The 15,743-nt window shown below is 39.4% G+C and overlaps 4 protein-coding genes across 14 annotated transcripts; 2 read left to right on the forward strand and 2 right to left on the reverse strand.

The window, feature by feature from the left end:
• Positions 1-90: 90 nt before the first annotated feature.
• Positions 91-3,851, forward strand: LOC135435985 (WD repeat domain phosphoinositide-interacting protein 3). Of its 6 annotated transcripts, XM_064693348.1 has the most exons (8): positions 91-284; positions 403-489; positions 933-1,694; positions 1,757-2,318; positions 2,380-2,554; positions 2,621-2,769; positions 2,925-3,210; positions 3,662-3,851. In XM_064693348.1, the coding sequence occupies exons 1-4, from the start codon at positions 218-220 to the stop codon at positions 1,861-1,863; spliced, it is 1,023 nt and encodes a 340-aa protein (XP_064549418.1). In that variant the 5' UTR covers positions 91-217; the 3' UTR covers positions 1,864-2,318; positions 2,380-2,554; positions 2,621-2,769; positions 2,925-3,210; positions 3,662-3,851. The 6 variants fall into 6 exon arrangements, with proteins under 6 accessions (XP_064549418.1, XP_064549378.1, XP_064549399.1 ...); XM_064693308.1 differs by lacking the exon at positions 2,925-3,210; XM_064693329.1 differs by lacking the exon at positions 2,925-3,210 and having other exon boundaries at positions 2,394-2,554.
• Positions 3,852-4,236: 385 nt separating this feature from the next.
• LOC135435899 (facilitated trehalose transporter Tret1) lies at positions 4,237-12,485 on the reverse strand. 6 transcript variants are annotated; one of them, XM_064693159.1, is made up of 7 exons: positions 12,201-12,485; positions 7,888-8,033; positions 7,431-7,550; positions 7,292-7,377; positions 6,965-7,081; positions 4,669-6,057; positions 4,237-4,608 (listed from the first exon to the last, which is right to left on the reverse strand). In XM_064693159.1, exons 1-7 carry the CDS (start codon positions 12,248-12,250, stop codon positions 4,318-4,320), a joined length of 2,199 nt encoding a protein of 732 aa, XP_064549229.1. In that variant the 5' UTR covers positions 12,251-12,485; the 3' UTR covers positions 4,237-4,317. The 6 variants fall into 6 exon arrangements, with proteins under 6 accessions (XP_064549229.1, XP_064549245.1, XP_064549236.1 ...); XM_064693175.1 differs by lacking the exon at positions 12,201-12,485 and adding an exon at positions 10,206-10,252; XM_064693166.1 differs by lacking the exon at positions 12,201-12,485 and adding an exon at positions 8,168-8,424.
• A 271-nt stretch (positions 12,486-12,756) lies between these two features.
• On the forward strand, positions 12,757-14,014 carry LOC135435953 (MYG1 protein C27H6.8). The gene is made up of 2 exons (XM_064693245.1): positions 12,757-13,173; positions 13,231-14,014. The coding sequence occupies exons 1-2, from the start codon at positions 12,782-12,784 to the stop codon at positions 13,976-13,978; spliced, it is 1,140 nt and encodes a 379-aa protein (XP_064549315.1). The 5' UTR covers positions 12,757-12,781; the 3' UTR covers positions 13,979-14,014.
• Positions 13,996-14,787, reverse strand: Prosbeta3 (proteasome subunit beta type-3). Its single transcript, XM_064693366.1, has one exon. The coding sequence runs from the start codon at positions 14,665-14,667 to the stop codon at positions 14,050-14,052; it is 618 nt and encodes a 205-aa protein (XP_064549436.1). The 5' UTR covers positions 14,668-14,787; the 3' UTR covers positions 13,996-14,049.
• Between the last annotated feature and the right edge of the window lie 956 nt (positions 14,788-15,743).

A 15,743-nucleotide genomic window follows, 5' to 3' on the forward strand; every position in this document is an offset into this window, starting at 1 on the left:
AAAATACCGCACAGTCTATAAATAAAGTGAAAATAACTTTGCTTGCACCATTTTGAGTAGAAATGAGTTGGCAGCGCTCCACAGCACCACATACATGTTGCCAGCCCTAGCTTGAAAGAAAATAAATAGGAATCATCACGCAGTTAAAAATTTTGGGGTGTTGAAGCCGAGCAAACAATTTGCAAACCATTGGGCTTGCGAGTGCAGCGACTTTATTATGAATTTAACGGAACAGAATCCGTATGGCAATGGCCTGCTCTATGCTGGCTTTAACCAGGACCAAGGTATGTAGATCTACTTAGTTTTGTTGTTTACATATTCATGAGCACGAAGCTTCAACGTGCAATACGCATACTATATATGAAGTGTATGTAATGATTTACTAATCTTATTACGCCGCAGGATGTTTTGCTTGTGCCACGGACACCGGGTTTAGGGTGTACAACTGTGACCCGCTTAAAGAGAAGGAACGCCAATACTTTCCTGAAGGTGAGCTTGTGTGTGTAAGGCTTTAGTCAAATGGACTAAATAAATGGTTTGCAGAAAATTATCAGATCAGTAATTCCACACAAATCATATTTTCTTGGTTTGGTTTTATTTTGAATTGATTTTAAACCATATATTTTTTGCTTACTTTTCACTTGAGAAGATATTAATTTCTTCTTTTTCCTACATGTTGGTGCTGAATCGAAATCTTTTAACGCGTTTTCCGCATAATCGTGATTTTTTGGTTATGACATTCTTCAAGTAAATGAGCAATATGTTCAGCTCTTGATTTTAAAATAGGCTTAAATAGGAAATAACATTATGTGCTTTTAAATTATATTTATATAACAACAATCCTCGTCTATAGCAACAACTAGCTTCACTGTTTGTTGTGTGAGACTTTTCCACAGTTGACTAATAATTTTCATTGTATTTGCGCTTTACAGGTGGTCTCAGCCATGTTGAAATGCTCTTTCGCTGCAATTATCTGGCGCTTGTTGGTGGCGGTATTCGGCCCCTGTATCCGCCAAACAAGGTAATTGTCTGGGATGATCTCAAGAAATCACCGGCTATTACTCTGGATTTCAATCAACCTGTGCGCGCTGTACGTCTGAGACGGGATCGGATTGTCGTTGTGCTGGAGGGCATCATCAAAGTGTATACATTTACACAGCAACCACAGCAGCTGCATGTGTTTGAAACAAGCTCCAATCCCAATGGCCTGTGCGTCTTGTGTCCGCACAGCAATAAAAGTCTACTCGCATTCCCTGGCCGACGTACCGGTCATGTACAAATCGTTGATCTTGCCAATACAGAGCGTGCCCCATTGGAGGTGATTGCGCATGAGGCGGCCATCAGTTGCATTGCATTAAACTTGCAGGGCACTCGTTTGGCCACCGCCGGCGAGAAAGGTACACTAATACGCATTTTCGATACAGAGAATGGCAAAAAGGTATCAGAGCTGCGGCGCGGCAGTAATCATGCAAACATATTTTGCATTAATTTCAATCATCTGTCCACAATGATTGTTGTGGCGTCCGATCATGGAACCATACACGTCTTTAATTTGGAGGACAACAAGGCGCGTGAATCATCGCTTCCAATTATACCCAAGTATTTCTCAAGTCAATGGAGTTTTGTTAAATTTTCCATACCGCAGGGACCTCGCTGTATTTGTGCCTTTGGTGCCGAATCCAATTCGGTTGTGGGTAAGTCCATTAAAACTAAAAAACAATTTGTTTACTATAAAATACCACCTTACCCCTTAAAGCTATTTGTGCGGATGGACACTACTACAAATTCCTATTCAATAACAAGGGCGAATGCAGTCGGGATGTTTGCACGCAATTCCTTGAGCTGCAGGATGACGAAACATAAAGTTGAACAATTACTGTGTGGCACCTATATAAGCATATTAATATACATACATGAAATTCGTGTTACACAATATTATATTTAAGCATGCTTTAAACCTACTTTACCAGTCGAAGTTCACAGAAAACTGTAATTAACAATTGTAAATGTTACAAAATTAATTCGATTCGCCGTTCTTCTAGTTGGGATCGCTTGTATTTAGATCTGCGCTATTACTAAAATTTGCGGAACGTTGTTCGAATTGCATTTTCTATCATATAGACTTGAGAATTGCAATACTGAATACAGTTAGAGTAAAAGAGTTGGTATTTTCGTATTTGTTATTCAATATTTTATTAAAAACTCACAAGACGTGTTGATGATCACGTAACACTCCCACTAGAATTTCTAAGTAAGTGGAACATGGATCGAATTGCATATTAAGCTAAAAACGTTTGAGAACTGCAATACTTGATGCAGTAAGTGAAAGATTCCTCTAAGATACACATTCGGTTAGTTCTGGTATTCACACAGATTCAGTTTTTTTGTAATAGGCATACTTACCGGTCTCCAATCGAGAATCCAACTCTACAGGACTAAAGTGCCCTTTTACAAGATGTCTGGGTCATTGAAGACACCATATAAATCGGAAAACGATTGCTAAAAAGGATTCCGCCCGAAAGTTATACGTCACATTACCTGTAGTAACATGCTTGTAAGTTTTCGATTAGCTACAACTGAACCCGATTAGCATATTCAAATTGCAATTATTTTATATAAGATGCCAACACGAAAAAGCACAAGAATATCATATTGGACCATCGTAATAATCTGGAAATTCGTGTGCAATTGAAAATCGATCTTTTGCCATCAGCCCCCTGTCCGTGGGACAAAGAACTGTAGTGGCAAGGATCTGTGCAAGAATATCAAGTAAGAGTGCTCTAGTCGGGAGTGCCCGACTAGGAAATACCTTGAACCCAGCGTCGAGCCACCGTCTCAAGCGATCCTGCTTCCTACTACACTGTGGGAAATGTGTTCGTAATTAACTTCGGTTTATATTGTTCGATGCGTTTGATTTTTTTCAGGTCTTAAATATGGCACAGAAGAGTATGTAATTTCCAATGCGAATGACTCTACCTGTTAACTGGAGTGTTATACAATTTTTGGGGGAAATGGAAGATAACCGAATAGTGAAATACGCTTGATCTGTATATATCTACATAATCTACTTATTTTGTATCTCTAGCATTCTTATATCGATTTAATGAAGATAGGAGGATTTATCGACTATCTTATAGTCCCTGAGATCGATGAGTTGATATATACGAAAGGATGGATATACACCCTTTACCGCCAGACTATTTCTTTAAGGTTTGTCGTGTTTTCCGATTTGTAACACCCCAGTAGTATAGGCAAAGTGTTTTTAAATCAATTTCAGGAGGAGCTCATTAAAAGTCCTTCATTCCAAATTTGGTCCTCTAACTCTTAAACTTTTTTTAATATAGATTTCACCGATTTGTCATCCCCCAGTTGACGTAGTCTATACCATATACAAAAGCTTGATATTATCCTTTATGAAATCAAAGGATTTTTGACTTACTGTCCCCATCTTAATTGGAAATATTTGAGAGTTCTTCGTTCTACCGAAGAGAGGACAAACCCCTTTGGATTAGGATTCCGTTGATTATTACCATTGTTCAGTTTCAGATCAACGCGTGGCTTGAGCCAGTTGTTGCCCATCTTACATTAAATAATTGCAATTTGAATATGCTTACCTGTTTCCACTGTAGCTAATCGAAAACTTTTATACGTGTTATTGCAGGTAGTGTGACATATATCTTTCGGGCAGAGTCCTTTTTGGCAATCGTCTTCTGGTTTATATGGTTTATGCAATGACAGGCACATCTTTTAAAAAGGCACTTTAGTCCTGTAGAGTGGGATTCTCCATTGATGATTGGCACATATGCTTATTAAAAAATAAAGGATCTGCGTGAATACCAGAACTAACACAATTCGCATCTCACTGTATTGATTAATCTTTCACTTATTAAGGAAATAAAACAGCAATAACTGAGAGTTTTGATCTCAACACTTAATTATTTAGTTTTACAGCCTAGTTAATATCATGTAGAGATTCGTAACATTTAAATGGGGTCGATCAGTTCGGAGTACCTGAGTATTCTAGTTTTCTCATAACTTTGGGTGTTTCCAAAATAGTAGAATATTTCCGAGCTGTATATACCATATATATCTCTAAGAAACCATAGCTAGGAAATACGAGATTTATATATGAAAAAGGACGGAGCTGTCGAAAACATGATTGAGATTAAACTTGATTGAGGAACACACTTAAAATTATACAATATTTTGTATAATAAATAATATTTAAACAAGAAGTAGAACTAAAAATGGTATTTTTATTGCTTTACAAATATCACTGGACTGTCTAAAAACATAACAAAAATGTATCTATCGAGCTCAGAGATGCGTGGTATTACTGCTCTCCTCAAAGGCAAGATTGGTGGCGCCTCCAAGTGAACTGCCTGACCGTTCCAGCGTGGTCCGTGGCGTAAAGTCACTCTGCTGCAAATGAATAATCTTTGCCTGCTGCTGCGGGCTGATCGGCACATGCAGGTTCTGTAAGTTGTCCAGTTGTATGGCATTTGTTGGGTTCATGGATTGATTTGGTTGTTTTTCGCTTGCCGTCTGTGGCGGCTGCTTGCGCAGCAGATTCATGTCGGATTTCTTGGAGAAATGTGCCTCAATTTCCTGAAATCGATTGGACGAGTTTTAAACAAAATTATATTGCTTATAACAAGGTTTACTTACGGCCAGTGTGCGTCCCTCAGTCTCCGGTAGTGTGTAATAGAGCACAACGGTGCCAATGAAAGCAACAGTGGCATAAAACGCAAACGTGCCCGGTAACGTCAGTGCACTGAGCATGACCAGGAAGAGCTTATTGGCCAGAAAGCCGAAAACGTAGCCCACGCCGCCTGCAAATCCGGACGCACTGTTGCGTATATCTGCGGGGAAGACTTCGCCAATGAGTACCCAGGGTATCATACGTATGCCCAGATGTGAAAAGAAGGCGGAAAGTAGCAATAGAATGAGCGGCACCCAAACCAAATAGTTGTGCTCCTGTTTGGGTACAGTCAGCAGCAGATCCTCTGCAATGGGTGGTTTTGATGGCGTCGCACCGATACTGACGCCAACAGGGAAAACAGCTGCTTCAGGGAGCAGCGTGGTGGCCTCAAATTCCTGCACCTCTTCTGGACTTAAGGTTGTATCCAGCTCCCGTTTGCTACGATTCCATATATCCATCGTTGTGTCAAATATTGCCATCGTGGTCGTGTCCTGCTCCAGCTCTGGCAGCAAGGTAGTCAATTGCTGCTGCTGCAGCTGCTCATCCTGATATTGATTCTCGAATATTCTCGATATATTCGCTTGCGAAATGATGCTCTCTTTGGGCACAATCGCTGAGGCATTAACCACGACATTGTTTACTGCAAATCCGGGAACATCGTTGAGGAAGTACGCATAGGTCGCTGTGCCAAAGAAGCACAAGCCTGTGCCCACTGTCGAGACAAGCACCAGCGGCCGTTTGCCCGTAAAATGTATCAGAATTACGCCCAGTATGGTGGACAGCATCTCGGCGACGCCTAACAGGATTGTGGCATGATATTTATTCATGGGTGCTTTCAGCGTATGAAAGATCTGCACGGCATATGTCTGTAGAGGCGTTTTCCCGGAAAAGTGACCCGTAAAGAAGGTGAACGAGACGAGCAGGAAAGGCGCGAGGAATGTGCGCTTTCGCCACATGCGCAGACGTCTCTTCAGTGTGCGACGTTGGCCTGGCCCTGCGCCGCCACCCTCGGCAGCCTCCTCGATGGCTTTCTGTGTGATTAGCTCATCGTACAGCTGATTAAATTCCGCCTCAACTTGATGCTCCGGCACCCAGCCGCGTAGCCATTGCAGGGATTTGACTGCCTCGCGGAATCGCTGCTCCCGTATCAACCAGATGGGACTTTCGGGCACAAAGCACAGCATAAAAATTGTAATCACTGGAAAAGCGGAACTCACCGCCGCCACGCTCCGCCAGTCCATCAGGGAGCCAAGTATGAATTGCACAAAGACGCCCGTGATGACGCATGTGGTGCCCAGCGCTGACAAAATACCTCGATACTTCGGCTCCGTAATCTCAGCCACATATGTCAGCACCTGCAAAAGGTGAAGATCATTTAGTATTTTGACATTAACTGCTGTTTGCAACAATAAGTGGCATTTTAAGGCGACCTTCGAGGCCAGCTCACAATGGCAATACAATTCTGCCCCATACGACTTCGCGTATTTATGTCCAAATGCTTATATGTATGTATGTATGATTGAGAATTTAACAAGTGCCGCCTTGACAGCTTTAAGTGTTACCAGGTGGGATTTGGCATTCGAAAAATTTGGTATTTTTATAACATGCACGCTTTGTGCTATTTGCAGGCTGTTATTGAGGATCATCTTGTTCGGAAAAAATTAATTAATCATGATTATTTGGATTATCGTGACAAAACAACATCGCGCAAATTGCATTGAATATTGCCAATTAAACAATTCTAATCGTGACAGCCGAAACAATCAAAGCTATTCCGGATATTGCAAGAAATATAAAATAGTTAATTTAAATAAGAACCAAAATCGATATAGACATAGTTTTCTAATTTCTGGGCTAATTACACTTTCAGTTTTACTTGTAATCTAATATTGTATTACTTTTGATTTTTTTAAAAATTAAATTCTTTCAGAAAAATGATAACGACGCAAAATAGAATTTTTGTTCTTTATCATGTGAAACTAAACGAATACGACACAATTAAAAGCCCCAAATATGCTGGAAAAGCTAATAAATATAACAAATTACAAAAAGTAAATGTTTTAGAGTCACGTAGGTCGGTCGCCAAGACTTATTCGTTGCATTGTGAGCAGAGGAAGCCTGGTAGTTGGTATAATAACAAATGTGCATTGTTTTTTAAGCAAGGTCAACACAAAATCAATCTTACAAAACTTGGTTACAGAAAAATGCAATTAGTTGGTTAGTTGTTTAGTGGGCTTGTTTTGAATGGTCATGATCACTTACTGGTGCTTCCATCAGGCCGCCGCCGAGACCAGCCAAGCATAACGCCGCATACAGATGCTCCGTGCGCGTGGCAAAGTGAAACAAAAGCCAGGCAGCCAGTATGGGCAGGTTGACAAACTGAAAGCGTAATCGGATACAGATACATTGGCACACACAGATACAATGCAAATGCGTTAATAACAAAAGATCACGCGGTTTGGAGCATCAGCATAATTGCACAATAAAACCACGCGGTTCATTTCAATTTCCAGTTCAGTGTGTCAATGTTTTATTTTGCCGATAGTTGAGATTTATCGGTATGTATATATAATTCTTTTGGATACGCACCTGCATAGCTCTGCGCTTGCCCAGAGGCTGTGTTAACAAGCCCGAGAAGAGACAACCCAGCGGCACACAAATTAAATTAATGGAACCTGCGGAAATAATTATGAGCACGAGCACTCTAATCTGTTGTATCCTGACTTACTGAACCATGATATTTCCTCTTTGTTAAGCACTATATCACTGCTATGATCCTCGCTTCGCCCCTCGCCGCCCTGTATGGCTGGTATAACAATTGTGGGAAATCCCAGAGTCATGCCATAGCCTGCAATAGGATGTCCATGTAGATTTTTTTTAGAATTTACTAGGTTTCCTTTTAACTACGATCAATTTGTGTTTTTTAAAATCAGGGAATGAAGCCAATATTATTGAAGACATTTTTGCAAAGAAACTAATTTTCTAGAGAGCAAAGTTCACAGAAAACTAACACATACAGACATTATTTGAGTAAACGAATTTTCCATTGTTCATTGTTAGTTTGAATGCTTGTAAGTATATTGATTAGCTCTAACGAAATTCTGTAGCTTCATTCCCTGATTGCTTTTAATTTTGCATTAAATATGCATATATAATTAAAAATCCGAGTATCACAAGTTATTTACCGAATAGCAATATGTTCTTAATACTAACAGCTAGAAACTGTGGCAGGGCCCGTCGAAAGTTGCTCACTTCCACATCGATCACACCGGAAATGCGCCGATTGTTGTTGCTACCATTTTGCATGAATAAAGGACGATCATTCAGTGCGCTGTTAACGATAATAATAGTAATAATAATAATAATACAAAAAACAGGTTTTTTTAACATAATGTTGTTAAGTGACTTTTTATAGTAATTTAAGCAGCGGCGATTTAATTTGTTGTTTTGTTTTTTTTTCTTTACCCATTTTTCTCAGCTAACACAGCTCCCTTGCCATTGAACATGGTGGCGTATACTTGATTTGTATGATGATGACTTTTTAAATTGTGCTTTGGTCATGCGTTTCACAGCTGGTGTTTTTTATTTTCCTAAGTGTTTTGCATAGCTAACAAAACAATACACATCAATGGAGAGCGTTCAAGTTAATATCTGCAACCAATTTAACGAATAGTATACTTAACGCGCCAAACCTAACGCATTAAACTTAACGCTGCCAACTTATTGAATTCCACTTAACGCAGCGTAGCTTGCGCAATAAACCTAACGCTATCAACTTAACGCAACACTTCGCGGCGCTGTTTATTGTGAATTATCGAATTTTTAATTGACAACGACAACGGATAATTACTCAAAATTCAAAACGAAGCGTCAATGCAGTTGTTTTTTTGTTTTTGTTTTTGTTTTCGGCTTTCTTTGACATATTTTTGTTTCACTCAGCACGAATGATTATTATGCGCCTGGGAACGTCGCATATTTTAACACAAATGGTTGTTACGTGTTAATATGTGCAAATTGATTTATTTTCTTTTGACCATATTTATGATTGTAGCTTTGAAGGCATTCATTAAGATATGTATCAGATAGCTTTTTAACATCTTTTATTGATTTTGGGAAACATATTGAAATATTGTTTATGCATAAGTGGCGAGCATTTATAAATTATTATTGATAACTTTAACGAGAAGTCAACACAATTTGCATAAATAATAAAATATCAATAGCACAGCTAACACCTGGGGCGGCATTATACTTTCGTAAAAAGCAGTCGGCGGCTTAAACCAGTTAAATTCGCAGGTTCAGCGTACTGATGTCAACAAAAGCAAGTTTAGAAACAAGCTTTTCCTGTAAAAGCCTTAATGCTTAAGCTGTTTACCTTTCCTGCTAAGCTATTAATTTATAGGTCAGAGCCAGGTCAGACCTTGACAGCGGCACCTCTTAAGCAGACCCATAAACCAGTTAGCAGTTTGAGATGCTCATCTCGGGACCGCACCTAAGGAAACGCAACTATAAGGTTACCTTTCACCTACTACATCATTTTGATCGTGTCTTCACATAACCGCCGGCTAGAAATTAAAATTGTTGCTTGTGTTTTCTAGGGTGTGCTGTTGTTTATTTTGATAGCTATTTCTGGTACTTTGCGCCAGCTGGTACGCACTCCAGGTGTTGGTGCCATCTCAAGGGGTGGCATGAAGAGTTTATAAAAATAAAAAAATTATTTGTAGTTTTTACTGTCTTTCGAAACTGGTTTTTAATTATGTACCAAGAATTTGAGGTGTGAAATTTGCATAAGCTCCAAAATAAATTAATTATCTAATGACACACATTAGTTTGCCAATTGTGTTCGCTTGGATCTGAGCAATATTATAGCCAACATCTTTTGTTGTTTTTATTAGGGACATTAGTAACTTTTTTAGGTCAGCTATGGACTTTTTAAACAACACACGGCTTAGCTTCTTCGCAAACAATTCGTATTTATGAAATTCAGATTCGTTCGGGCTGGCCAATGGTCACATGCACGCGCTTGCACAATCCGAATACCAATTGTTAATGCAAATGCCGTAAGCCACAACCGGAACCGCAGAATTCTGGTCATAAAAGAAACCTTGAAATCGTATGCTTTAGCCAAAGCGTGAACGAGAAACGGCGCACAAACAAATCCTTTTAGCTTATATTAAGTTGGCATTTACATAATTATTGATTAAATTGTGTATTAAATTTCCAATTTGTTTAACAGATTTCACACAATTTTTGCACTTAATATGCCGTTACATAGAAAATTTTACGCTATATTGTATTTTGTGCGATTCACTTTAGGCCAACAACATTGCGCGTCGCGCGGTCAAAACAAACTGAAATCTAAAATGAAACAAGCCCGAAGCTCAGCTCAGCTCAGCTCGTCACTTACAACAAAAGCAAAATAGCAATAAAAAGAAAAACAAATACAACAACAATTTAAAAGCAAATACACATGTTTGCTGCAAACGCAGCTTACAAAACAAACCTCGGCTCTCTCTCTCTCTCCACAGTCGCCATCAACGACGCTGCTGCCGACAGAGTTGATTGCGTCGCATTGATTGTAAATAGCTTAAAAAATTCACAAAGTGTTCCACATAATGCTGGGTATTCAAAATATTTCAAAATTAAACATTGTAATTTAACAGAATATATTTTAATAAACTTCAATTTAAAAAAAATAATTCTAATTGAATTACCAAAAAAGCCTGGTAGGCTGTCATAAAATTATAACCATAGGATACAGCTTTTTAATGAATAGTGTACAGTGTTATTAATCCGATTACTATAAAAAAAAAACTTGGTCACTCTAACAATGTAACCGAATCCAACCTTAAGACGGACCATTTCGGCTTTAGTGCAAAAAATATAGGGAGTATTTTGTATAGGTCTCCCGCCTCTATTAATCTAACTCGATTAAATTTAATCAATATCTTCACGTATGTACATAAGGCGATTATATTTACATATACATATTTACATAAGCACACATACATACATATAGTAATGTATAAAAGCGAAACGTAAGCTTCATAACCAACTTTGGTTTAAGCCTTTGAAATGATTTGCACTTTGTTGTTATGCCTAGCTACATATATGTATAGATATATGTACATATGTATATGTTGAATTGACAAAAACTATAAAAAACATAGGTATGAAATATCAACCCGGTTCATTCTATTTACCGGTGCAAGCGAACAGAAACCGGTATTTAACGTTATCCTATTTATACTTTGTATCGAAAATAAAATCAATCAAAGCTGCGCTTACAATACACACACGTACACATTCACACACACACACACATACGTAGTATGCACACAAACTGTTGTTGTTAACAAAGCATTGCAGTTTTTTTTTCTAGCGACAGAGCAGCACAGACAGCGACCGTCACAACGACAGAGCACATAATGCGGCCAGACTGACGGAGACTTAGCGAGAATTTACACATTGGCAATTAACTGCAAATAAAACCGCATTTTAAGAATTAAATTGTATTCGCGACAACGAGACAGTGAATGCGAGAAATGGAAACAGGTTTAAATAAAAATAACCAAAAATCACAAAAATCAAAATCGAAAATGGTACGCTTTGAACCTAAACTTACATAAATAGAAAATAATAACAATGCCAGCATTCCGGGTTATACACATTGTTTACTGTGACTGAAGCGCACCTGGACTAACACATTTATTCTGGTAATTAAACAATTCGCTTTAGACCTATTACGCTAATATGAATACATACATATAAAAACTTAGCTGCAAAGTGTTTGGTGTTAAAAATTAATTATCGCTAATATAGTTTATTGTTTTAAAGGGGATTTGACTGAGTCGAAAAGAAGCCCGGTTCAGAAGCCCTGTTACATCGAAAATTGGCCACAACTTAATTGTGATTGTGCTTCGCGTTGCGTTTCCAAAAAGAAAAGTGATTGAGACGGGTTTGTTGCGGGCCAGGTGCTTCATGATTTGTCGTGTTCATTTTTCTTGGCTGCAACTCAAACACTCACAATACACTTGCATTTCCGTTACAACATTTCGCATCGCTGTCAATTTCCGAACTCGCATGCAAACGAAGGTCACGGTAGACAACAACAATATTGTATAGGATCGTACGAACAATTTGAAATAAACGTTTTTGGATGCCCCGCACACGTGATCATTGGCAGTGATTTATGTTTGCTTTGCACAAGTGTCTAGTTGTTTTTTTTTAATTGCCCTGCACTGACAGCATTACTTCTCAAATGATAAATTCTCTCACCGAACAATTAACGGAAATGCGAAATTTAAATTTTTAAGGCATCAGTCGATTATATAAGCGACGCACACACACACACACACACAGACACACGAGCAATTTGATTTTGTGCGACAGCGTAGTAAGTACTTAATTGGCAGGGAAAATAATTTTGGAATGACTTTCAGTTTACAGTGGATGCCCTTACATATGTACATATATTCGAACACGCATATTTACGTACATCATGGGCGTTTGACGACTTATGTTTCTGCGCAAGCGAGCCTCCGCCATTTTATTTTTTATTTCCAATAGCTAGGGATTTATGTGTCCATTCGATGATCTTGAACTCCGACGGCGCACTGATGGATCCTCAAACTTTTCTTCGCTTAAGCATTGTAAATTTCAAATACCGGCCAAAAATGGGTTTAAGCGACCCAATAAAGTTTTTGGTTAAGAAATTAGCTGCAAACTGTTAATTGCACAAGCCAATACAAGCGCGCATATGTACAGGCTTGAAGCGGGTGTATTGTGACGTGTCTAGCCACATTGCTTTTTAGATAAAGCAAATTAATAGAAAATATTCCAACAAATTTACGTAACATGAAAAATAAATACACTTTGCTCTTAATGCTTCTACATTTGCTGATAGCTACGTAGGCCTTTTGTGTTTGGCGCCATTTGTATGAACGCCCTGTGCTTGCATACACCAAAACCCATTCACGATGGTATTACTTTTTGAAGTGTGCACACACTGAGCCAATTGTAAACGACATACAAGAAATCGGATTTAAAAACTTTGTGTACACATTGTATATTGTGTCAATGGTAACACGATTTTTACCGCGTTTTTTGTCCAACATCCGTAAACCGTTTAACGCTTTTGATCAGACTAGTTACAAAAAGAAAATGAGCTCTGCGAATGGAGAACCAAAGCCGGCTAAACGTCCCACGCCCCTAACGATAGGCACTCACAACGGAACGTTTCACTGTGACGAGGTTGTTGCCTGTTTTCTGCTTAAACAATTGCCCGAATATGAAAATGCTGAAATATTCCGCAGTCGCGACGAAAAGGCATTGCGTGAGAAATGCGATATAATTGTAGATGTGGGCGGCGTCTTTGACCACGAGAAGAAATGGTACGATCATCATCAGCTGACTTTTAAGGAAACCTTCAGCACTGTTCTCCCGGAACTGGTCGACGAATTTGACATAAGGTAAGAAAAGTTGGTGATCTGATAATTTTTGAAATTACCTAACCCGTCTTTTTGTAGACTGAGCAGCGCGGGCCTAATTTACTGCTTCTATGGCGAGCGTGTGATACAATGTATTTTACAACGCGAGAGAAATATGCAACTATCTGCAAAAAATATAAAACTTGCATTTCTGCAAATCTATCGGAATTTTATCAGTGAGCTCGATGCCATCGACAATGGCGTGCCCATGTTTGAGGTTGGCGAGCCACGTTATAAGATATCGACACATTTGTCGGCTCGCATTAGCAAACTGAATCCCTCGTGGCAGGAAACAGACGTTGATAGCGAGCAGCGCTTCCATACGGCCATGACTGTAGCTGGCAAGGAATTCGTTGATAACGTGCTGGAAGTGGCCTGCACTTGGATTGCGGCGCGTGATTATGTCCGTCAGGCATTGGAGCAAGCAAAATCGGTGCATGCAAGTGGTCAAATACTTCTGCTAGAAAGATTCTGTCCGTGGAAAGTGCATTTGAACGATTTGGAAAAGGAGTACGGCGTGGAAGGTGTGCCCAAGTTGGTCATATTTAATGAGGGTGCCAATTGGCGAGTCGCAGGCGTGCCCGTCACGCCAAGCAGCTTCCTTGGTCGCAAGTTCTTGCCAACACCTTGGCGGGGTCTTCGCGATGAGCAGCTGTGCCAGAAGGCTGGGACTAACGATCTAATATTTGTGCATCACACAGGCTTCATTGGTGGTGCCAAGACAAAAGAGGCTGCGCTGGCCATGGCACAGAAAAGCATAGAGTTTGTCGACGAGAATACAGCTTAAATCAATATACAATAAACTAGGTCATTTCCTTACAAATTTTATTTGCTTCATGTTATACGAAAAAAAAAAGCTTAATCCATGCGAGTCTTCAGCGTACGCTCCGTTATCTTGTCCTTCTCGATAATGTAAACAGTGGCGCCCCAACCGCTCATGGCATCACGATCGAATGCATTTACCATCGACTGAGCGATGACCTCGAACAGCTGATCCGGTTCCAAGTCCGGGCGCCATAGCGTCTCGCACATACCATACAATTGCTCAGCACAGGTGCCAGCTACCACAAAGTCATCAGGCTCGTTGGGGCATCCAATAAGGTCCATGTTGCAGATGAAGGGTTTCATGGTCTTTGGATCCAGACCTGCCACCACCGGCTCGATGAAGTAGGGTCCAAAGCGATGCTCGTACAGAAAACTAGACAGCATGGCCGAAAATGGTTTGGGTGCCATCTCCCGATTCTCCTTTGTTTCGTATATGTTTTTACGGAACATCAGACGATCGCGTACTGTCAATATGTCCGTCTGCAGGCCAGTCAATCCTAGGAACATCCGCGGTGCAATGTGGAACACTTTCTTAAAGTCTGTGGAAATGGTTTGTGCCTGCACGCCAAAGCGGTGATCCGTTGCAATAGCCACGCAGTCCTTACCCCGCATAGCGACCACGCAACCTCCATTATAGGCCAAAATAGACATTGTTAGTTATATTTCACTCTGTAACAAAGATGGGCGTAAATTAGACTTGCAAAATGCTAAACGCCGCTTCGAAGATGACTTTTTGTTTCTGTCCGTATGCTCAGCGTTGCCAGACTGTTTTCAAAGAAATGAACTAAATAAAACTGCAAATTTATGGACAGGTTGGCAGTACTTTTTGATGTGAAAGTGTTATCGAACTGACGTAGATAATTTAAAAATAAATATACGAAAAACTAAGGGGAGTCCAGCAAATAAATATGATACATTAAAAAACATTAAATAAGCAAACGAACCAATAAGCCTGATGTGGTTTTTAAATCAGTCTACAAACGCTACTACAAAATACTGCTAGTTAGATTAAGTTCTGCATCAAAGCTGAAAAGAGCGAATAATAAGTAACAACTTTGAATGGTGCAGCTGATTTAGTATCGATAGGTCTTACCAAAAACGCAAGCTATATTACGTCAAGGATTAAATCAATCCGAATCTGATTGAAATCGTATTCAAAATCAAAATTAATGACATTCGAATAAATAAATCCGATAATGGCCTCAAATGCACGGGGGCTGTGCATATAGAGCACGATTTATCAATTATTAGAAAAGGGTATAGCGTGCATTGAGGGCCATTGTCCCTGAGTTAAGAAATTAGGGCTCAAAAACAAGGTTGATTTTTTGCGGTCATTTTGTATGGGGCCGACAAGGGGTTGCTGTACTCTTTACCAAATATTTAAAAAACGGTACCGAATATTTTCATAAAATTTTCACAGTTGGCTAGGTAAAATTATAGACTTTAATCGTATATAATAATAGACTTTAATCGTATATATGCGGTTTTCGAGACTATTATCCCTGTAAAATACAAACGGCCGTTGGCTTTATTTTTACGATTCTCGTCCGTTCCGTACGGCTCCGATTTTAGAATTGAATTCTTCTTTTTATTCTTCTTCTTGTTTTGCTCGAAGTATCGATATCGTAAGCGATATCGATACATCAGGCATATTGCACTAAGTTGCTTATTATCTCATCCTATAATATGGTTACATTGATACATTTAAATTTACATTCGATTGGTTG

The sequence above is a fragment of the Drosophila montana genome, unplaced genomic scaffold, assembly GCF_035044405.1.
Source record: "Drosophila montana isolate Dmon_TW-CO22-7 unplaced genomic scaffold, ASM3504440v1 contig_1505_1, whole genome shotgun sequence".
Lineage (NCBI taxonomy): Eukaryota > Metazoa > Arthropoda > Insecta > Diptera > Drosophilidae > Drosophila > Drosophila montana.

Excerpts from the sequence above, each read along its gene's own strand:
- LOC135435985 (XM_064693348.1), top strand. The coding sequence starts at position 218 with ATGAATTTAACGGAACAGAATCCGTATGGCAATGGCCTGCTCTATGCT. Across the intron at positions 490-932 it reads ACGCCAATACTTTCCTGAAG|GTGGTCTCAGCCATGTTGAA; the intron begins GTGAGCTTGTGT and ends TGCGCTTTACAG. Across the intron at positions 1,695-1,756 it reads CGAATCCAATTCGGTTGTGG|CTATTTGTGCGGATGGACAC; the intron begins GTAAGTCCATTA and ends TACCCCTTAAAG.
- LOC135435899 (XM_064693159.1), bottom strand. The coding sequence starts at position 12,250 with ATGGCGGAGGCTCGCTTGCGCAGAAACATAAGTCGTCAAACGCCCATG. Across the intron at positions 7,378-7,430 it reads AGAGGAAATATCATGGTTCA|GTTCCATTAATTTAATTTGT; the intron begins GTAAGTCAGGAT and ends TTATTTCCGCAG. Across the intron at positions 6,058-6,964 it reads GCGGCCTGATGGAAGCACCA|GTGCTGACATATGTGGCTGA; the intron begins GTAAGTGATCAT and ends CACCTTTTGCAG.
- LOC135435953 (XM_064693245.1), top strand. The coding sequence starts at position 12,782 with ATGGTAACACGATTTTTACCGCGTTTTTTGTCCAACATCCGTAAACCG. Across the intron at positions 13,174-13,230 it reads GTCGACGAATTTGACATAAG|ACTGAGCAGCGCGGGCCTAA; the intron begins GTAAGAAAAGTT and ends GTCTTTTTGTAG.
- Prosbeta3 (XM_064693366.1), bottom strand. The coding sequence starts at position 14,667 with ATGTCTATTTTGGCCTATAATGGAGGTTGCGTGGTCGCTATGCGGGGT.